The 20886-nt window shown below is 38.8% G+C and overlaps 1 protein-coding gene across 1 annotated transcript in view; it reads right to left on the minus strand.

Annotated features, from left to right (window-relative positions):
* Window positions 1-635: 635 nt before the first annotated feature.
* Window positions 636-20886, minus strand: part of PGGT1B (protein geranylgeranyltransferase type I subunit beta) — a 39386-nt gene continuing 19135 nt past the window's right edge. The window contains 7 exon segments of the mRNA XM_064439636.1: window positions 636-1202; window positions 1205-1336; window positions 6015-6123; window positions 6400-6584; window positions 8200-8245; window positions 14810-14942; window positions 17759-17910. Coding sequence (XP_064295706.1) covers window positions 1141-1202; window positions 1205-1336; window positions 6015-6123; window positions 6400-6584; window positions 8200-8245; window positions 14810-14942; window positions 17759-17910 — 819 coding nt within the window. The 3' untranslated portion in view covers window positions 636-1140.

Consider the following 20886-nt stretch of genomic DNA (forward strand, 5'->3'; position numbering starts at 1 on the left):
CTCTTTGGGCTCAGTGGTGGCAGTGGTGCGCTTAATCTGGTTTGAGTGATATTCAGTTACCTATTTGGAAGTCCTTTAGAAAAAAGAATGCACCTTAATGACCGGCAAGTGGAAAGACATCCTGGTGGCTACTGTATGCCTGAAAGGCACAAACTGACCAGCTGCAAACACAGCAGCTGTGAAGTTATTTGCTTTGATTCTGAAGACCATTTCAGGCGTAGGAAGTAAGGCACAACTACTAAATGAGCTGAGAATGTTCATCATCTTACTGTAAAACCGCTGCCATTTACTTTAAAGCCCAATGTTTCATTCTTTACACAGAATGATTACAAAACTTGGAATTATTCACACTAAAGGGGAAATATGTATTAAAAAATATTCAGAGTGCAGTTGTACAGTTTTAATGTACTACAAAGGCTTGAGTAATGCTACTCTTGCACACAGCTACTCTTCCAAAAGACTGTGTTGAATATCCCTTATTAACATACATCAGTACGCTACACTCTCATTGAATTTCACAACTAGAATATTTCAGATGAAAAGTCTTTGGCTAATAATCCATCGCATCTGTGTAGAAGCTACTCAGAAGAATTATAAAATCCATTTAGTAAGGCCACACAACTTTAGAAGTCCAGTATATTGAATAAAATAATTTTATTTACCTGATCTTTTTAACAAAGTTTATAGAATCTGAAAGTAGACAATAAAAGGTAACTTTTAACTGAGACTTAATATGGGAGACTCTCTACCCAAAAATATGTCAAACATTAAGATCATAAAGAACTCCAATGTTCTGTGCTATACTGTATGGTATGTAAACAGATTTTGAAAATACTCCCCTATTATATATTTTGACACAGTATGCACAAATTTAAAAAAATAAAATAAAAATGAAGTTTAAATGCCTCAAGGGGTTTCTTAGAAGTAAAGCCATTTGAAGAGCCACTTACAGTCTGTGGTGACAAACTTCTCTATAATCAAAATATTTTTTCACAACGCAGAATAACCTGCTGAAGGCAATCCCCTATCGAAGTGATGCCAGCAACACAGATCTGATTGTATGACTCCAGCACTTAAAAGAGCACATTGGTTATACATGGCTTTTAACCTTGGGCTACAGTTATGCTACCAGAACTAAATTCAAGTCATAATCAGTCTTGTACAGAGTTGTGTGTTGTCTGAGCACTGTTTACAGTCCTTGTTTTCCAGATCTGATGAAGGTGGTGAAGGCGCTCTGAGGTTCTTGTGCTTACATTCAGGGCGGGATGAACTTTGCAAATACCAGCTTCTCCAATTAATGACAAACCACAGATCCCAAAGTAGGCATGTAAAGCATCTGAAAAAGGGGCAGAAAAGGAAAAAATTATGTTATGTTTTATAAAAATTCTTGCCCACTACTATATTTCTTCTGAGTGCTCAGGCCAAACAGCAAAAGAACTTGAGGAACTGGAAATAATTTCTGTTGACAAAGCACATTTTTTCCCCAAACAAACAAGAACTTCTTGGCTGATTACTTGATGCACAACACACTACTGAAACACCAAAATTAGTGCCAATAGCTGCAAAACAGCAATATGTAGAAGTATGAAAGAATTACTTTACCTAGTTTCCCCCCTTCCTTAAAGAATACCCTAAGGATAGGAATTCATGAAGTGGCTGCATCAGCCGTAACAGATGACTGCCACCAAAAAGGGACACTCTTATTCCCCTGTCTCATGCTGCTCCTGCTGCCTATCTTATACCAGCACTACAGCTTGCTGAACACCCTGCATGACCAAAAGCAACTGAAAAAAACATGCAAGGAAATTAACCTGATCAGGAGAAAACGAAGAGTTTTCTGACACTTTGGTAAATTAAACTGGTTTGCAGAAGGCTTTGACATATACCAAAGCTAGTGCAAAAAGGAGAAAGGATGTGCCACTGTACTTGGGGAAGCTGGGAGGAGGAGAAGTGAGCCTGCCTCCTCTGGCAGCAGCAAGCCATTAGACTGTATTATCTGCCCATGAAATCACAGGCTAAAGATGAAAAGAGGATGTGAACTTAATGCCCCCCCTTGCAAATTCTCAACACTCAGTAATCTTTTTGACGTGTTGGTAAATTCATATCTGACTAAAATGATAACAAGAGGTATCTGGATAGAGAGACTCTGAAGGAAGTTTCTGCTTAACCACATTAACAAACATGCAGACAAAAGCATGCTTGGCAGATACAGCCCCTACTGACCTTGCAGAAAGTATGTCAGGCAAGGAGACCTCAACTTCAGGAAACACAGTATATTAACTCTTGTAGACAGCTACATTGATATGCACTAAAAGCCATATATAAACCTAATTACCTGTATATGGCCATTTGGTAGGTTTAACCACAAAGTTCAGTAGTTGTACAAATCCATGCTAACTTGAGTATTAAGTTAGTTCTAGCCAAAATGTATATATGTGGCCTGTGTTTCAAGCTACAAAATACACCAAGTTTTTTAAGGTCAAAAAACATAGGTCCAAACATTTTGTTTTGTGAGTAAGTCGCAAATACGGAATGCAGCATGCAACCTCACAACTGCTTTGCTGCTGCCTTAAAAAGAACGTAACAAAGTGAGGTGTATTTATACTTCTACGAGAGCAAATCTCACTTTATTGTTTTACATGTAGTAATTCTGCACAGTCATTTTCATCCTCTCACTCTTTTATGTTAAACCTTTTGATCTTTCTCTTGCATAACCTGTAATTCACATGTGCTTCTAATTCTTTTATACTGCCTATCATTCAAAGATAAAAAGCAAGATGCATCAGAGTTGCAGCACAACCTCCTGGGGCACACTCCAGTACATCTAGTAATTTAAAAGAAAAGTTTATTTAAATATAGTTGTGACTTATTCACAAGTCTGAAAAACCCCCAGATGGCTTCAGTATGTGTTCTAGCAAAATGTTGTAGATTAACTCTGGTAGGCATCTAAGGACTGTACAGCTCCTTGCTGGCTTCCTCCCCTCCACCTCCAGTGAGAGAAGAGGAAAGGAATATTAAAAGCAAGAAAACTCATATGTTGAGATAACAACAGTTTATAGGGGAAGTGAAAGCCATGGGCACAGGCAAAACAAAAGAAGGAATTCGTTCACTACATCCCATGGGCAGGCAGATGTTCAGCCACTTCTCCAACAGCAGGGCTTTATCACACATAATGGTTAGTTGGGAAGACAAACACCTAACTCCAAATGTTCCCCCCTTCCTCCTTTTCCCCATAGTTTTTATTGCTGAGCACAATGCCATGTGTTATGGAGTACCCCTGTGGTCAGTTGGGGTCAGCTGTCCCAGCTGTGTCCCTTCCCAAATTCTTGCACACCCCCAGTCTGCTTGCTGGTTGGGTGGGATGAGAAGCAGAAAAGGCCTTGACACTGCATAAGCCCTGCACCACAACACCTAAAACGTCAGTGTGTTACCAACAGTGTTTTGGTCATGAATCTATAACACAGCACCATACAGGATGCTAGAAAATTAACTCAATTAAACCACATTAATGTGGTTAATGTTTGTAACAAGTAGTATTAACACAAGGTAGATCTAACTGCTTAACATGAAAGGCTTGGTGAAAAAAATATGTACCAGTCAACTGTAAACAAAGAACGGAACAAAAATGAGTGTTCAGTTCTGTTTTGAAGTATCTATCTCCCTGGTAAGTCAGTGTCCTTGCCTGCTTTATAAAACAGTACTAGTTCTATACTACTACAATGATATTCAGAAGATTTTTCAGATAAAAGCCTTTTATATATTTCACAACCTGTAGATCACTATAAACAAAATAACAGTTATGTCCTGATTCACTTTGTTATGCTCAAGTTTTCAGAGGATTGCTAGCATTTAAGAGTCTTTTGACTTTTCAGATTTATTTTCAAAGGCAAAGAAGTTTCCTAAGCTCACTGCTCAATAAGCACGCTAGTCCAAATAGTATTTTATATCAACAGAGTGTTAAATAATGCTACTGGACTCCAGAACCAAAAATATATTGATGTTTGTTAGCATGGGCACATTAGGACTACAAAATAATATTTCCCTGAATCATCAGTTGTGAAAAGTTAGTTAGAACTTTGGAAGTCCACATAATACACAGATTATCACAAGCAGTTCACTGTTTGCTGCAATTTCTTCTAGTCTGCTTCCTAAAAACATTACTGCACAGCAAAGACAGGTTGACTATCCAAATTTAAACTGAGCTTTTATACAGTAGAAGCTACAGAAGTTCAAATTATGAATCTATCTTAGAAAGCACCTTTGAAAAAATGGCATATTCTTACTTTGCAACCCGTCCCTGGAATATTCTGTCACATCTGAGTTTTGGAACAAAACCAAATTGAGGCCACTTATCAGCTTTACAAATAGTAAATGCTTCACGGAGAACAAATAATTTCTGTCCATATTCAGCCTCAACAGAACTATTAACTCATCTGCAAGATGACCCATACCACTCTTGTTACCTTCACATTTTGCATTTAGACTGAAGTCAAGAAGACTATGTACATTTAACCAACAGTAGGTTTTTGAGAACAATCGAGCTGCACAGATGCTTCACGTTAGTAAAGTGTGAGATCTTTTCCGTGGCGACATACAACACTCAAAAGACAGCTTGCCTTTCAGATACTAGACTGATCTTGTAGGAAGCTCAGCTATGTACGTACAACAATGAAATCACAGTTCCACAGAAACAATCTTTGCAATGCTGCATTTATAGTAATTCTGCACATTAGAAATGCATTAACTTTTTTACTCTTTCCTTCAAAACATGAACACAAACGTATGTCACCATCTGCCTGAGGAAAGAATGCTGCAATAAGCCCACCTATCACAAGAAAACAAGAGGCACAGCAAAAGCTTGCTTTATAGGAAACAGCAGTGTTCAGGCTGGAACACCACACAAATCAAAGCAAAACAGCTTTACTATTGGTCTTGCCTTTCTCAAATCTTACCTCGATCAATCACAGCTATACTAAAAGACAGGTTAAGGAACTTTGCACATGACTGGGGTTTTAATCAGATTTTTTAATTCCCAACCCACTTAAGTAAATGGTTCATCAAGATAAACACAAGTATTTCCTCCACGTGATACTGACTGATCTATATCATGCAGAATAAATACAGCTAAGTCCTCACGAATCCTAAGCCGGTTTTCAGGTGAGTGTGGGGAGTGCATCTATCTCAAGCACTGTGTTTTCAGCATGGGTCCACCCTGACAAATTCTCAACTGTTGTTCAACATGAAGTGATGAAAGGATGAAATATCAGGGCACAGATTCTGAACAGACTCATCTTCTATTCTGACTAAATTTTTATCTTATTTCGTCAGCTTGCAGACAATTCAACAAAGGTATTGCATGCAAACTTGTGAAAACAAACCTTGTGCCAGTAGTGCTGCCCAGTGGCAGGGAAGATAAACAGTCTGTAAATTGTCCAAATAAATTAAAAAGATTTTAGCATCTTTCAAAATTTCTCACTACTTCAAATTATTCACTTCCAAAAGGATAAAAATTAACTTTCAGATATACTACATATAATTGCTACGTGTAATCACAATCTATAAATCATATGTAACTATGTAAACTTTGACTGTTCGTAACTACATTTATGACTCCTGAATAAGCTTAGAAGATTCCTTTAAGGAAACAAATGTTCTGAAATATTTTACTTATGCCATTTACAAAGATACCCTCTGCAAAATATTAACATTCCCTTTAACTGCAACAGTTAAACACATGGGAAAAGCTTGTCCAGCTCTAAATAGACAGCAATACTCTTTCAGCAACAGTCTAAACAACAATAGCTCACTTACTTTTTGGCTGAACAAGGGAAAACCATACTCCCCATCTTTCCCTTCAAATTATGAAAGTCTCATTAAATTTCAGGGTTTTTTTTTCCTTTTTTTTTTTGAAGGTGACGGAGGGAAAAATGCTTCCTTTACACCTCTTCGGTGTCTTGACTTCTGGAATGTATTTCTAGCTTAGAACAAACCACACTTTTGACAAGTAAATTTACCTGGATGGCTGTCTGGCCACTTGGCAAATCCACCAACAAGGCGATCTTGAGTTGACAGGATGTAATTTCGGTTCTTCTCGAAATCTGAATATTGGAATATGTTCAAGAGCTGAAAAGAAATGGGACCATTACAGTAAAATAGTAAACCTTAGTATATTTTAAATACTAAAATATAAAGCCTGTTTATGAGATAAACAGTGTTAGCAGAGATAGCACTAATCTCGTAAACCTCCATATCCTGAATTTTTGCAAGATGAGAGACCTTTATCTGTGCATATTCATGCACTCGTGCCAAATATGTAACTCTTCCAAGCAAAGAAAAGATATGATGCTTAAAGAAATCAAAACAAGTCAGTAACTATCCTGTAGCTGTTCTGTACACTACCTTCAATGTTGCTCCCACCCAAAAGGAATAGCAAGTGTCTACAGGTTTGTTGGGTCGACCATGGTAGCCATTCTGTTGTCTCATTATACACCATCTTCTTATTCTGTTCAGTTCTTTTTCTGAAAAAACTTCCTCCAGTTTACCCATCAAACACAGTGATGCAATACCACAAAATGTAGAGCCACCTGTGAAGAGAGAGTTGTTTTTGTGATCTTTTGATACTCTGATTTTCACTGAAGCATGTATGATCTCAGTCAGAAGTTTAACTAGGGTAGTTAACAGTTAAATCAATTAATTTTTAAAAGTATGAAAGTGTTAATTTTCATTCTAAAAGCTAAATAAGTAAAAATACTTTAGTTCAGCATGTATGCCAAAGGACAAATAACCCCAACCCAACTCTTGCACAAATAAAACTGCATTCGTTTTCTTAAAGTTGGATTGCCTCTTAATGCTGTGCAATTTACATTACACAGCAGTCCAGAAATAAGTAAATTGCAAGGCAACAGAAAACATTTCTTCATACGTAACTTAAAAAAGAAAGCTATTGGGATGCCAGCAATCAGACTGAAGCAGAGGTGCCAAAGGCATTCTCAGACACAATCCCCCAAGAGTATAAACAGACAGAAGCGCCTGCTGAGCAGAAAGCTAAAAAACAAAACAAAACAAAAAAAAAAAATCAACGGGGGGAAAAAAAAGGCACCTTAATACTATGAAAAGACTGCTAGATTCTCATGGTTGTAATAAACACAAATTACACTCCTAAAGAATTTTTGTTTTCAAAGAAACTGCAAGTAAAATTTGGAAATAGAAAAGAAACTCATATTCTTTGTCTGTGTATCATAGCCACCACCACTTTTTAAAGCCCATCAAAACTCATTCTGAGTCTATTACCTGATAGGATAAAATTACAGCCTGGGAAAGACTGAGAGCAAGCTGTTAATAAAGCACTTGGGGCCCAAAGTTCTTACACTACCCTGGTGCTAGAAGACCCCAGGAACTCTTAAGGTTATTTTTATTCTGATAAATGCAGCAGGAGAAGGATGCTGAAGTAATGCTATCTGTTATCACTGTCATTCTACAGTAACTTAGTTAACTAATTTTGTAAATATGTAAGGGTATACATTTTTCAGCTTTATCCCTCCTGCAGGAAGAAAACAAATAGAGTACTATCAAAGCTCAATACTAAGGATAAAGCTAGCAAACATTTGATAAATTTAATACCAGTCACATAAAAGTCAACAGGTTCTCTGTCCCTTTGTCACCACTACTTCATAGCACAGAAAACATTTTGCTTAAAAACATCAGTCCCTTGGGAACGCCTATCTTCACAGCTAACAACTGTTCACAAAAATTAACTGCTGCCTCAAGATTTAAGCCCCAATGGATGCTGTAACCTATCGGAAGAAAAGTTTCTAGGTTTTGCTAATAGCTGCGGAAATTGGAGATTATCAGGTGCGTTGCACAAGATCTCTTGCAGACAAATCCATGGAGTGGCCATGGTACATGTGGAAAAAGTTTGCTCTGTCAGCAGGAGACAAGAACTGCTGCCAACACCTTTCAACAAAACATTCACAGGTAAGATTAATGCAGTTGATATATTAAGAGCCCATCCAGTCCGATATTAAGAGGAAACAAAGGGAAGAAGACAGATGATATTCTAAGGAATGTTTTGGACTTACTCCTCCTCATCCCACTTCCTTAAAATCAGAAGAGAAGGAAAGGCATGACGTACCCTGCACCTCTTACACCATTTTCAATCCCAGTCTTAAAAATAGGCATAGAACATTTTAACATTCTTACCGTGAGATTCCAGTCCAGCTCCCTGAGCCAGGCCATTATCGTAAGACTGAAGAAAAAAAACACCACAAACTTGTTACTTTAGAACGACATCACTTTCGCAGATACTGCAATTTCTCAGTTTACTAGCAAAATTATTATCAAACCATAACCACCAATTAATCTGACTAAATTCTGAACCTACACCTCAAACAGCTCTTGGCACAAAATAATTAACAAATTAGCCTTGTCTCAGTGCAGGCAGCTTTTATGACTTTCATGGAGTTCAGTGTAGTTGTCTCATATGTTAAAAGTCTGAAAATGGATAAACATGTCCTTATCAAAAAGGGAAAGCATGTGACGCAGACAACCATTACAGAAAAAAAAAAATTTTTTGACTTTATACAAAGAGAAAATAGACCTGTAATTCCAAACAAAATTAAATGCATAAATTAAATCTGTCTCTAACCCAAAAGCTGTTTAACATACAAGAAGGCAAAATGCAAGGTACTACTGTGCGTACAATACTCAAGTACAAGAAATGCTTTAGTAAGGAGCAAGACCATCAGGCTTTAAAAAAAATGAAGGGGCATGGGGAGACACACCAGAAGCAACAACAGAGTAAAGAATACTATTGCTCTAAACCTAATGACTCCAGTAGTCCTAACCAAAGAATGGCTACAGGAGCTAGCACTTGTTTAGGAATGACCATGGGGTTATTTTGTAGATCTGCTTTTAAAGCTGAAATTGAGTAGAAAAAAAGGATACAGAACCAGCCACAGAAACTACATTAAAAATATATTGCTCAGTTTTGAGTTGTTGCTGCAAATTGAAGCAACTAAAAACACTAATATTCGATACATACATTTCAAGCTGCAGCTTAACCTCCTAAAGTTTGAACTAGCCACTTTTAAGTAATCCTTACAAACATCTGGATGTTAAAACACACAGTGGAAACTCTTTGCACTGCCTTGAGAATGCAATGCAAACGTGCTACCACACACCACAGACCCATTAATAGCTAAGCAAAGGCAAGCTAATTAGCAAAGCCATGCTGGCAAAGCTAATTAACTCTACAAACAGTAATTGTAAAAGGAGGTGTTTTGCTTTATGTATGAGGAAGTAATTAGCTCTGAAGAAAAGCTGTTAAGTGTGCATCCCAGACAGGGTACTATGTTGGGTTGTACAATTAGCCTGAAATATTAATAGACAATAGCTGACCTTTGGCTGATGGGTGCCTATTTATTTACAGACAGCAGCTGCTCTCTGGGGACTTGTGTGCATTAAAGAACTAGGGAAATATTTTTATTTCTTTGTCCTTTAGAAAGACCTAGGAAATTATACGCAAAAGAGGCTCTAGGTTACTGCAACATGAAAACTACATAATTAAATACTATCCTCAGGAAATGTGTAAATCCAATTGGGTACAATCTTCTCTTTACAGTCTAAAAGTTTCACAACCAGCTTAATCTTATCAACAGATTCATATACCTGTATTTCAAGAGGACTCTATTGTATTAGAAGAAGCAGGTGGTATACTTAAAGCTTCTTGCAATTTCTCTACTTAAAAAACAAATTTGTGGTAAACCAAGCAATGTTGCAAAAAGCAGTATTTCAAGTCTGTTGAAGTAATTAAAAACATCAGTATCTTAGCGTCTCTTGTTTTCTGATTAATGATTTATCTGACTTTTGAATGTGAAAGCTAAAAATCAGTGTATGCTGAAAAAAAATCTGTGATTGGAACCTATCTATTCTACTGACAATAAAACTGATCCAGAATTATTTTTGTGATCAGTACTGTATGAACACTTTTTCCTTAAGTGATAACAAGAAGGCTCTCCCATTTTGTATGAAGATTTAATTTTTTTTAACATTACTTTTCTGAACAAAGCAACTTGTTTGTAACGTTGTTTCATGTTACAATCTTTCCCTGTTCTTAATATGCCTAACTACATGAATTCCCTCCCTCCTTCAGCTGTACTGAATTATGTCACAATTCTTATACTGCATCACTAGAGAATAAATTCCAAAGAATAAGCTAAGAACTCCAGAAGCTTATTAGAAAGATTACTGTGTTTAACCAGTCATGTTACTCTCCATCCAGATTAGTTGCATTTCACATGTATGCCATGTAACTGAAAAAGACTGTGAACTATCACTTGCTTCATCGATGTGTAAATGATGATATATTATAGAAAAACAAAACCACACCTCTCTGCCACAGCAGTGAGCAATGCAATCTCTTTTGTATTGTAATTAATGGAAGTATCAGAGTATGGTAACATTGTAACAAGAATAAGCATTTGCAAGAAAGACCACGGCAATATTCACTGCAGACTTAGTTACACAAGGAATAACAAATTATTTACTTTGAACTGTAATACATACAGGTTATTTTTAGCACTATCTACAAAATCTTAACAGGAGAAATCAAGCTAACATTCTTAGATACCACATTTCACATTCATTGTATTTAAAAACTATACTTTAAGAAATACTCCATTCATATTATAGGTAATTGAATTCAAATACATCTCAAGGAGGATCGTGGAAAGAGAAGAATGAGAGGACAGAACAACTACCACTGTGGAATGATATTCACACGAAGGGCTACTCCCCGAATGCTTGGAGCTCTTCAGACACATCTTCAGCTCTACAATGTGACCAAGCAGGATGCACAGATTTTGTGCCTGACACTTTGCAGCCTCGTTAGTGCACTGAAATACTGGTCTGACCAAACACTGCGTACCCAGAAAACCCAGACAAAATTAGTGTACCTGTGCATACCAGCTCTGCACTGAATTAACATTATACTAACGCTTTTGGAAAAGAAGTCCTATTGAACACAGCATACAGTGAATCTACCAATTTACAGTAAACCTGGACAAAAATATAGCATCTCTTGCTACGTATTAGCACATGGTAAGATGACTGCTGCCTACAGAACACTGCTTACAGCATCTCTTTAAGTTACTCTCTGATCTAGCCAGCAAAAGACATGGTCTTCAGGGTAAGCCAGTGTCTTCTGGACTTTGACCATACCCAGACTCCAGTTTTACTTCAACTGCTCAACTGCTCAACTGAGGTATTACTACAAGCCCTTCCAAGAAGTCTTGTCCTGTTCATGCTTCAATTTTTTTTTCTTTTAGAGTGGTGTCAATTTTCCTAGTAGGAACATAACGGTTGGAATTTACAGGTACAAGGAATAATGCTAAGGCTCTAGAAGCAAACTATAAATTTGATTCAAGATCACTGTTGACAGAAATCTCCATTTCAGAGATCCAAACTTTCAAAAAATCTCCACTGGCCTGCTCTACCAATGGCCTTACATAACACTCTCTAGGTCTTGCCTTAGAAATAATTGCTCCTTGCTCGCTTCATCTTTTCAGCGCTACTTATTACTTTACATACCTCTGTCACACTTCATTTAATCATGAAGAGTCTTAGTATACTAAATGCTTCTTTTACACGCTGGTTCATACCTCTGACAATTCAACTTAACTTTCTTTGTAACGTTCCTATGGGACCAAAACTGCGCTCAAGTGTACAAAATGCTAACTAACAGTTGATGTGATGTATAGAACAACACAAGGAGGATTTTGGTTTTATGCTCTATTCTTTCTTAAAATGTGATTCTCCTACTGAATCTCTGCTAAGCTATCTGATTAAAGGCTCATCTCAGTAAACACAAAGGTCCAGCAAGGATCAGAGGAGGAAGAGGAAGAACCCTCCTGACCCACTCAGTGAAAAGCGAGCACTCTGACTTGGCTGCTCCCTCACACTGTGAAAGGAGAATGTATAAATCATTGTCCCTGGGTGAAACCCGCCAAGAGGACTCTGCAGGGATGTTCTAACCCTGGAAACCCATGGTACCTAAAGTGGGCTACTAACTATGGGGGTACAGGGGCAGGGGAATAAAATTCTGGGATTTTATAGAACTTGTTATGGGGTGTTTTCTGGGGAAGGCAGGGGTGTGCACAACGTATTATGGGATTGCTAGGGAAAGGCCCAACAGTGAGAAATAGAAATATCAAAGCAGACTAGGGAAGAACAAGGAAGGCAAAACAGAGGTAAAAAGGGGATAAAAGGTGCTAATAGAGTGTGAACAGACTGCTGGTCCATATGCTTGTATGACTGACCCCTGCCCTTGATCACCTTGGTCGGGCCAAGACTTATGAAATCCTATTTTCAACTCCCTTCTGTGGGCATGCACTAGCTGTTCTGAGTGTGCGCATATGTGAATGCAAGTAAATTTCAGGCCCAAATAGCCGGTGGGTAAGTGCGCTGGTTTTGGCTGAGAAGGGGTTAATTCTCCTCACTGTTGGGGGGCGGCTACCTTTCCAGCTTCCCGCGCTCTGCCGCGTGGCGGGGGCGGGGGGCTGGGAGGGGCGGGGCCATGGCAGGGGCGGCTGACCCCGACTGGCCAATGGCAGGTTCATTCCATACCATGTGACACCGTGACCAATATATTAAGGGGGGGTAGCTGCGGCTCGGGCGTGGCGTCAGGTCAGCGGGCGGCTGCGGCGCGTGCGGTTTGTTTCGGCTGTTTGTTCCCCCTGCCCCCCTCCCTTCCCCCCTCCCCCGGGGCTTTGCGCCTCTTGTTGTTCTCCTTTACATTGCATTTCTGTTGTTGTTTCTTTTAATTTTAATTATTAAACTGCTCTTATCCCAACCCACGAGCGTTACCCTTCTGATTCTCTTCCCCCATCTACCGGTGGGGGAGTGAGCGAGCGGCTCTGTGGGGCTGAGCTGCCGGCTAAACCACGATAGTAAGGCAGGTGGTCTGAATACCTGCAACTGGAGTGGGACCACGAACCTCAGGGGCTCATAGGCTGTCCTGCCAGAAGTGGGGAAGACATGGGCACTAGCGGACAGCTGTTGGATGGACTATCAGCACAAAGCTTTCTCTTTTTCCACTTCACCATCCCAAAGCAAGTAGGCTGGGGAAGAAGTTGGGGGCGGGGGCAGCCAGGACAGCAGAACCCAACTGGCCAAAGAGATATTCCATCTTGTAACCTCATGCTCAGCTATAAAACTGGGGTAGGAGAAGAAGAAGGGGTGGAGAGGAGGGAGGTTTCTGCCAAGGTGGCTGATGCTTAGATAGGCCGGTCATCAATCTGCTTGTGGGAGGTGGTGAGTGACTGACAGCCTTTGCATCACTTGTTTTTTTCCTCTTTTCTTCACTTAGCTAACTGTCTTTACCTCACTCCACAATTTTTCTTGCTTTTGTTCTTCCTATTCTCTCCCATCCTGCTGACGGGTGTTGGCAGGAGTAAGCAGAGAAGAAACATATTACAAAGCATTAAAAGCAATGTAGGTGTGATAGTAAAAACTTTTGCTCATACACTCAATTCCCATATGCAGGCTAATGTCATGAATGCACAATGTATGAATTAGATTGATTTTAATTTTTTAAAAAAAGAACATATGAAGAGAATTATGTTCCTAATCAGCCTATGGCAGTGTGCCAGAAAGCTCCTTGTGATCTACAGTAAGGAATGCTTATGCATCTACCTACCTCCTTAAAAAATAAACAAAAAATAATAACCAATTTGGTCTGAAGCAGGAGATTAAGTATTTATTTTGACTTGTTTGTCACTTAGATTTTACAATCTCACTGCTGGCAGCAACTACTAAAACATACTGGTTTACAACAGAAGTTGTATGTCATCAAAATTTGGCTCTTTTTTGTGGACCAGCAGAGTTTACTACGTATGTTTACTCACATGGAACTATAGTTTTCAAGCTTACTCAGCTTCTTTGAAAAACATTTATTTTAATCTTGCAAAATGATACTCAATTAAACTAATGAAAACGTAATGAAAAAACCTGAAAACTCTCCAACCAAATATGAAGACAGCTTGCACAGACACAGAAGAAAAAATGTGCATACACTAAGTAACCTGGTTTCAGCTGGGATAATTTTCCTCCTAGCAGCTAGTATAATGCTGCATTTCGGATTTAGTACGAGAATAATGTTGATACCACACCAATGTGTTAGTTGTTGCTCAGCAGTGCTTACAGTCATCAAGTACTTTTCAGCTCCCCGTGCTCTGCTGGGTGCACAAGAAGCTGGGAGGGGACACAGCTGGGACAGCTGACCCCAACTGGACAAAGGGATATTCCATACCATATGACATCATGCTCAGTATATACATTGTGGGGAGTTGGCCAGGGGAATAGTGACGGCTGCTCAGAGTTGGGCTGGGCATCGGTCAGCGGGTGGTGAGCAACTGCATTGTGCATCACCTGTTTTGTACATTCTTTTATTGTGAGAATAATATTGGGGCAGTGCTTTACTTATGCACTTTTTCCAAGTTATAGCAACACCAGGCCCTAGTTTTCAAAAACTTGCTTTCAATTTTAAATTTAGTTCTAAAGAAAATACATCACATTTAATTTGCAGTGAACGAACACACCAAATAAAATTATCTTGCTAGTACACGCATTATAGTGAAAATACAAATTAAAAAATAGATATACTTTTTCATTTTCAACTCACTAAAGTAGGAAGATAAAAAAAGAAATTACCATAGTATTTCAATTTGGATGCAAAGATTTTTAGTCATAGTTAAGAAACAAGAAGCTAGTAAATTTAAAACGTAGTAAGAAATAACTCTTTGTGAACACTCACCATACTTCTTCTAATGTAGTCTATTGCTTTTTTCATATCCATGCCTGACCAGTTATCAAGCATGTAGCAGATGCAGGAAGCACAGTACACAAACCTCATATCATTCTCACTTCCTTCCAGCACTGCACGGAAGCTGAAAGAAATGTTTCTGTCATTACACACTGTAGAGACTGTTATATCAGAAAATATGAAAAGCAGTTCAAGGAATTGCATAATTTTTCCTTTAAAAATTAGTTACTTCTATTTACAGTATTCACATAAATATGACCCAAAGCTATGCTAGATTTTCTTTTTAGAAGATGTGATTCTAGCTAAGCCAAGCAAAATGAATGGCACTATTAACACTTAGGGGCCTGGGCAACTATTTCCAGCAATATAATGACACTGGTCTTTATTTATTCAAAGACGTTAATGCTCACAGTCTTTCAGCTATCACAGTATATACTGATGCATGAGTTACCATTTTAACATTTACTGTTTGGGGGAGAATTCTTTGCCTTCCTAGAAATCTTAATAGTTCACAGAGGTTTCTTTCCTGACTGCAACTTCAGGATCAGTTTCCCATGTATGTATAAATGTAATCGTTATTACTTTAATTTCTAATACAAATGGTGAAAATTACCTTCAGTCCAGTTTTTTATTTCTTATGGCTACAATCTTTCCAAACTCTATGAATATGTTAAAGTTATTGTATCTGGGTTATCTAGTTACAATCCTGTGCCCTCCCAGAGACCCTAAAAGTGAAGATGGGTGCTGTGATTTGCTGCCTGACAAGCCTCCATTTGGTTCAAAGACCTAGTTAGTATATTTTGATGACTTAATAAATTGCAAGAAGCCAGGACAACAGGATATTCTGATGAGTCCTCCTGACAAATCTCTTCTAACAACAACAACAACAAGAAGATTAAAAAAAATGGTACTTCTGACTTTGAAGACAGTCTTTTAAGCATGACTATCACCACTATGATGCTCCCTCTTTGGCCCTGCAGTTCAAGTATGTACCCCATTATCTTCTTGCATAGAAGGGCCTCTGGGAGATACCTTCATCTCTCCTAACCCAAATGGTGCCAGGCCCTGCTCTCTGCAGCTCAGATAGGGATGAACTCCACTGCTCTCTGGATATGACACAGGACATTCTAGGAAACCAGTATGCTTCTTAACATGTCCCAGTACTGTTGTTTACAATCTCGCCCCCTCCTCAGGTGACAACTGTGCTGTATGTTATCCAGATACTTCAAATCAAATTCTGCTAAGGTAAGGTAGAAATTAAACCACATACATTTATTCATAATGTGAAAAGAGACAATATAATTTCAATCCTTTTTCTTTAGTTTTTGTTTCTTTATGCCTGTCTCTGTTAACTAAGACTAGCATACTTACACCAGGGTAACACCAGAAAAAGGTCTCCCTGCCTCACTGAGCTTACTTGCTGTTTCCATCTGGACAAGACGTTAGCTCAAGTTCCAGCGTTCACACAGCCTCCCCCTTTGTGCCAGTAAAAGCAATTTTCATAGGTATGAAAATGTCTGTCACACTAGAAATTGACTCCTGCCAAAGTAACAATTCTGTACTGGTGCAAAGCACTCTCCTTTCCCTATAGGGGCCAGCTGGCACTCTTCAGCAGGGAATATAAAACACAGGATCATGTGTAAGAGTTATCAGTCTGTGTATTAAAACCACACACAACACAAACATCTAGAAGAGGTTAACTGCATGTAGCTTATTACTGTAATCAGGCAAGATGACAAGTAACTACTTCAAGATGCTAGTGAGTTGGGAGCAACTTCTGCCTTTCGGATATACTTTAAAAATAAAAATGGTCTGACATATAATAGGAATGCTTGGAGCAATGGAACAGGCACTTCCGCATGCTTGAAGAAACTGCAAACTATAGCAGATGAACAAATACTCGTGTATATATATCTGTATACATACATTAGGACTTGGCCCATCAAGGTTAGTCTGCTGTTACAAATAACAGAAAACTGTACATCATGTAGTTCATATTCACCATTCACATTCTGAATGTTCCGGAGTTTTCTTTGGTTTTTTTTGTTTCTAAACACACATGCAGCACTGCTATTTTTTATAGTTGTGTTACCAAAAAAAGGTTTTAATTATATAAGATGTCTAGGCAATACACAGCCGTTTGACCAAAACAAAAGCTTTCTTTACTCATAAAGGGTGACAGCAATTTCATTGTGAGGTGAAGGATAATTTCTTTAGGAACAACATTTCTAGAATTCTGCATTTCTTAAAGTACTCTTTCAAAAATGCCATTCAGTAAAATTTAAGAACATAGCCAGATTGTGCATTAGCAGAAGTTTTCGTTAGCTACCAGCTTCAGCCTGCATTAAAGAAAAACCAAACAAAAACCCCTCCAACAGAAGCAGATGAAGGAGTATATACCATCTATTAAAAAATGCATGCCAAAAGGACAGATCTCACAACAGAGTTTAGTAATAATATACTCCTATTACAAACAACATATAAGCTAATTCATCTGTTGCTATCTTGACTCTCTCAATACTAGATAAGGACTATCCTCCCACAAAGCACAGCCAAGACCATCATAGCAGTGTTACAGGGCCCTGCAACAACCAGAGAACATGAACACAGAAAACCTCACTTATCTGAAGGGCAGAGCAGAAAAACGAGTATCCTCAAGACATCAACCAATCTGTTAACTGTCCAGTAATAAGTATCTACAGTTGTAAGGAAATACGGTCATTCTCCTATGTGAAAGCAAATCTATACAGGAAGTGCTGTTTGGTCTTGTAAACTGGCATGTGTTCTGTGGCTGGTACTGATTACCCATCAAAGTATTTTCTAATAGAAAGAAAAGAGTATATAGCTACTTTCATAAAACCCATGTTTCTTATGTTTCATTCCACATCTGGGTTTTCTATTTATCATCCAGAGAGTTGTAGAATACAAAATATATTTTACCTTCCATCCTCCAGCTGGAGAGCTCTCAGTCCTGCCAGTATGGCATCTCTATTTACTCGACTTAAATCATCTCCAAGAATAACCAGACATGACAGACCTGTGTAAGTCATTGCTATGTGCCCGCTATCGTAGGGATGAGATATACCCGGACCCTAGAAAAAAAGGGGGCGGGAAATACAGAAACATCGTAAGACCTTGTATTACCATCAAGCATTCATTTTTTAAAAAAGTTAAGAGGTAGACAAAGTTCTTTTCCCTTCATTCATTGTGGTTAAATGGAAGGCATCCCACTCAGCTTTTCTAATCAAACTAAGCTGCTGCACAGCACTGCTACCCTTGCAAACAGTTGGTCAGTAGGAAGCTTTGGAAGAAAGCGCTGCCAAGAGTGATATTTATGCAAGAGTTAAGCAAAAAGATGGGATGTGCTCAACTGTACCCAAGTTCATCCTGACACGCCACTGGGCATTAGCTTCCTGGCAGCTGGGTAAACACTGTTAAACAGCCAACCTCTGGAGGTTCCTTAAACAATGATTTTACAATCCAATGATCTACAAGTAGAAAGCAGTCTGAGGGATTATTAGTAATCTGTCAATTGCAGCAATACCAAGTTAGCCTCTCATCTACTTTCATCTCTACTCTAAACAATAATCAGAGCTTAAACAAAGTATTTACATAGCAAATAATGTCAACAGAGAAGCTAAAATGAGAGTTAAATGCTTACTAGTAACAGGACACAAATCACAATAATGGGCATGGGATTGATACAGCTGTGCTAAAATAATTGTTTTTCCTTCTGATATTTTATAGGCATATCCTGGACTGTACCACTTCATGAAAACAGAAACCACATGTAACACGATGACTTTGGATACCTGGAGTGGTTCAATGTAGAGCAACTGGAAGACAAGCGTTTTAAACAGGATAAAAGCTACTTCACTACTGAGTAGTGGAGACAAGCAAGTTTTTAAATCACATTTTACTAGCATTATTGCCTAGTCAGGTGCTACTGTTATTTTGCAATTAATCCTAAAAACACATGCAAAAAGCAGTATCGAACCAAATTTAAGATTACATTATGTGTAATTGGTATTTTTTCAGGCAAGTCACACTTATTTCCAAAGCCAAAAAGCTTTGCTTCTAATAAGGAACTGGGAGAAAAATACTTATTACCCACTAGACAGAAAAGGACTGTTCTCACACTAGGGAATCAAACACAGTTGGGAAAGGGAGGCAGAAAACAAGGTGAAAGTGGCTGTAGAAGGACTGAAAAAGCTTTAGCGATGCAACAGAGAAGGGGAACAAGCGAGCGAGCACTGAGAGCAGCAGCTCTTCTCTCTCGTTTCCAGCCTTGGACTCTCTGTTGCGAAGGGGGCACAAATCTCAACAGCTCCTACTCCTACCTGTGAGCTGTCAGTGCTTCCATCATTGGCTCCTGCCTTGCACATCCCCCAGTCACACACACACAATCACAGCGTGGCTGAGGCTGGCAGGGACCTCTGGAGGTCACCTGGTCCAAGCCCCTGCTCCAGCAGGGCCACCTAGAGCTGGCTGCTCAGGACCACATCCAGACAGCTGTTGGATATCTCCAAGATGGAGACTGCACCATCTCTCTGGGCAACCCGTGCCACTGCTCGGTCACCCTCTCAGTGAAAAAGTGTTTCCTGATGTTCAGAGGGAACCTCCTGTGTTTCAGTCTGGGCCCGTTGCCTCTGCCTCTGGCACTGGGCACCACTGAAAAGGGCCTGGCTCTGTCTTCTTTGCACCCTCCCTTCAGGTGTTTATTGGTGAGAGCTTCCTGAGCCTTCTCTTCTCGAGACTGAACAGTCCCAGCTCTCTCACCCTTGCTTTGTAGGAGAGCTGCGCCAGTAGCAGGCTGACTTCCCCATGGGGCACCCCACAGATGGAGGACAGCTGTGCCCTCAAACAGCTTAGAAAAAGCTACTGCAGTCCTGAAACATGTTTCTTCTAACAGAAGGAACAACCTGGCCTATCATACCAATTTTAGGGATTTTAACAGAACCAAAAATCTTATTTCCAGAATACCTTCCCCTTAAAAATGTTATTATAAGCAGTTTAACCCTTGTGATGCATCAACTTACTTCAAATGTAAAATTCTGCTCCAAAAATCCAGACATATAGGGTGATACAAATTTACCCTGGCAGAGAAGTATTCAGTTTAATGTAATTTACTTTTAAGCAAAGCAAGTCTCTATTCTAAAAAGCAAAATTTGAACCCATTTTTGCCCTAAATGGATTCTCAATGTCCCAGCTCTGTAGCTACAGTTTCCCACATTTTGTCGAATGAAATACAAGACACACTCAAGTCAATTAAAAATGTCTGTAAAGGTTCTTTGATATTCGGACCAACTGCTTACAGAATGTCCCAGCAATTCCTGTCAGCACCTACGAAGAAAACTTCCATATAATTGAAGTTCAACTGGAATGAGAGGAACACTTAATTTCTTCCTACTTGGAATAACCTAGAGCAGGGGAAGTGCAGAAGATGCCTCTGCTTATTTCACACAAATACGCAGAAAATGCCTGAGCCTGCAAATCAGTGTTAGCTGTTCACCACTGCTGTTCACACACTTTTATAGGTAGTTCATCTCCAAAACAATACTGACATCAGGAATACCTGAACAGTAATAGATACAGTGAGAGTTTGACTTTACATTAAAAAATATTATTTCGAAAGGAAGACTACATTCACTAAGGAAGGAAGGCTCATTCTACGGATATTCAGATTTGCTTTTTAAAACTCTATTTACGAAAACTCTACCCAAATGTTCTAACAAGTACAAAAGTGCTTGGATATTCAGGAAATTCTCTAAGGTATCTGTAGTTCTCAAATAACATTCTCTTTCAAGTGACAATTTTTTTCACAGAGCGTCCACATAAAGTAACTGAAAATTCTCACTTCTGATGATTTCTTTTTATTTGTACTTTTTTATACATATGCTATTTCCATATTGCATGTAAAGCTTTGGTAGCCTAAAAACATGTTTAAATAACTGGGCCTTTATTCTTTAGTGAATTTTGTATTTCAGTATTTCTGTTACACTATTACTCGTTGCAGCAAAACCAGGCTGCGAAGTGTTAGAAGCACATACACTGTATGGTCATGAAAC

The sequence above is a fragment of the Phalacrocorax carbo genome, chromosome Z (genome assembly GCF_963921805.1).
Source record: "Phalacrocorax carbo chromosome Z, bPhaCar2.1, whole genome shotgun sequence".
Taxonomy (NCBI): Eukaryota; Metazoa; Chordata; class Aves; order Suliformes; family Phalacrocoracidae; genus Phalacrocorax; species Phalacrocorax carbo.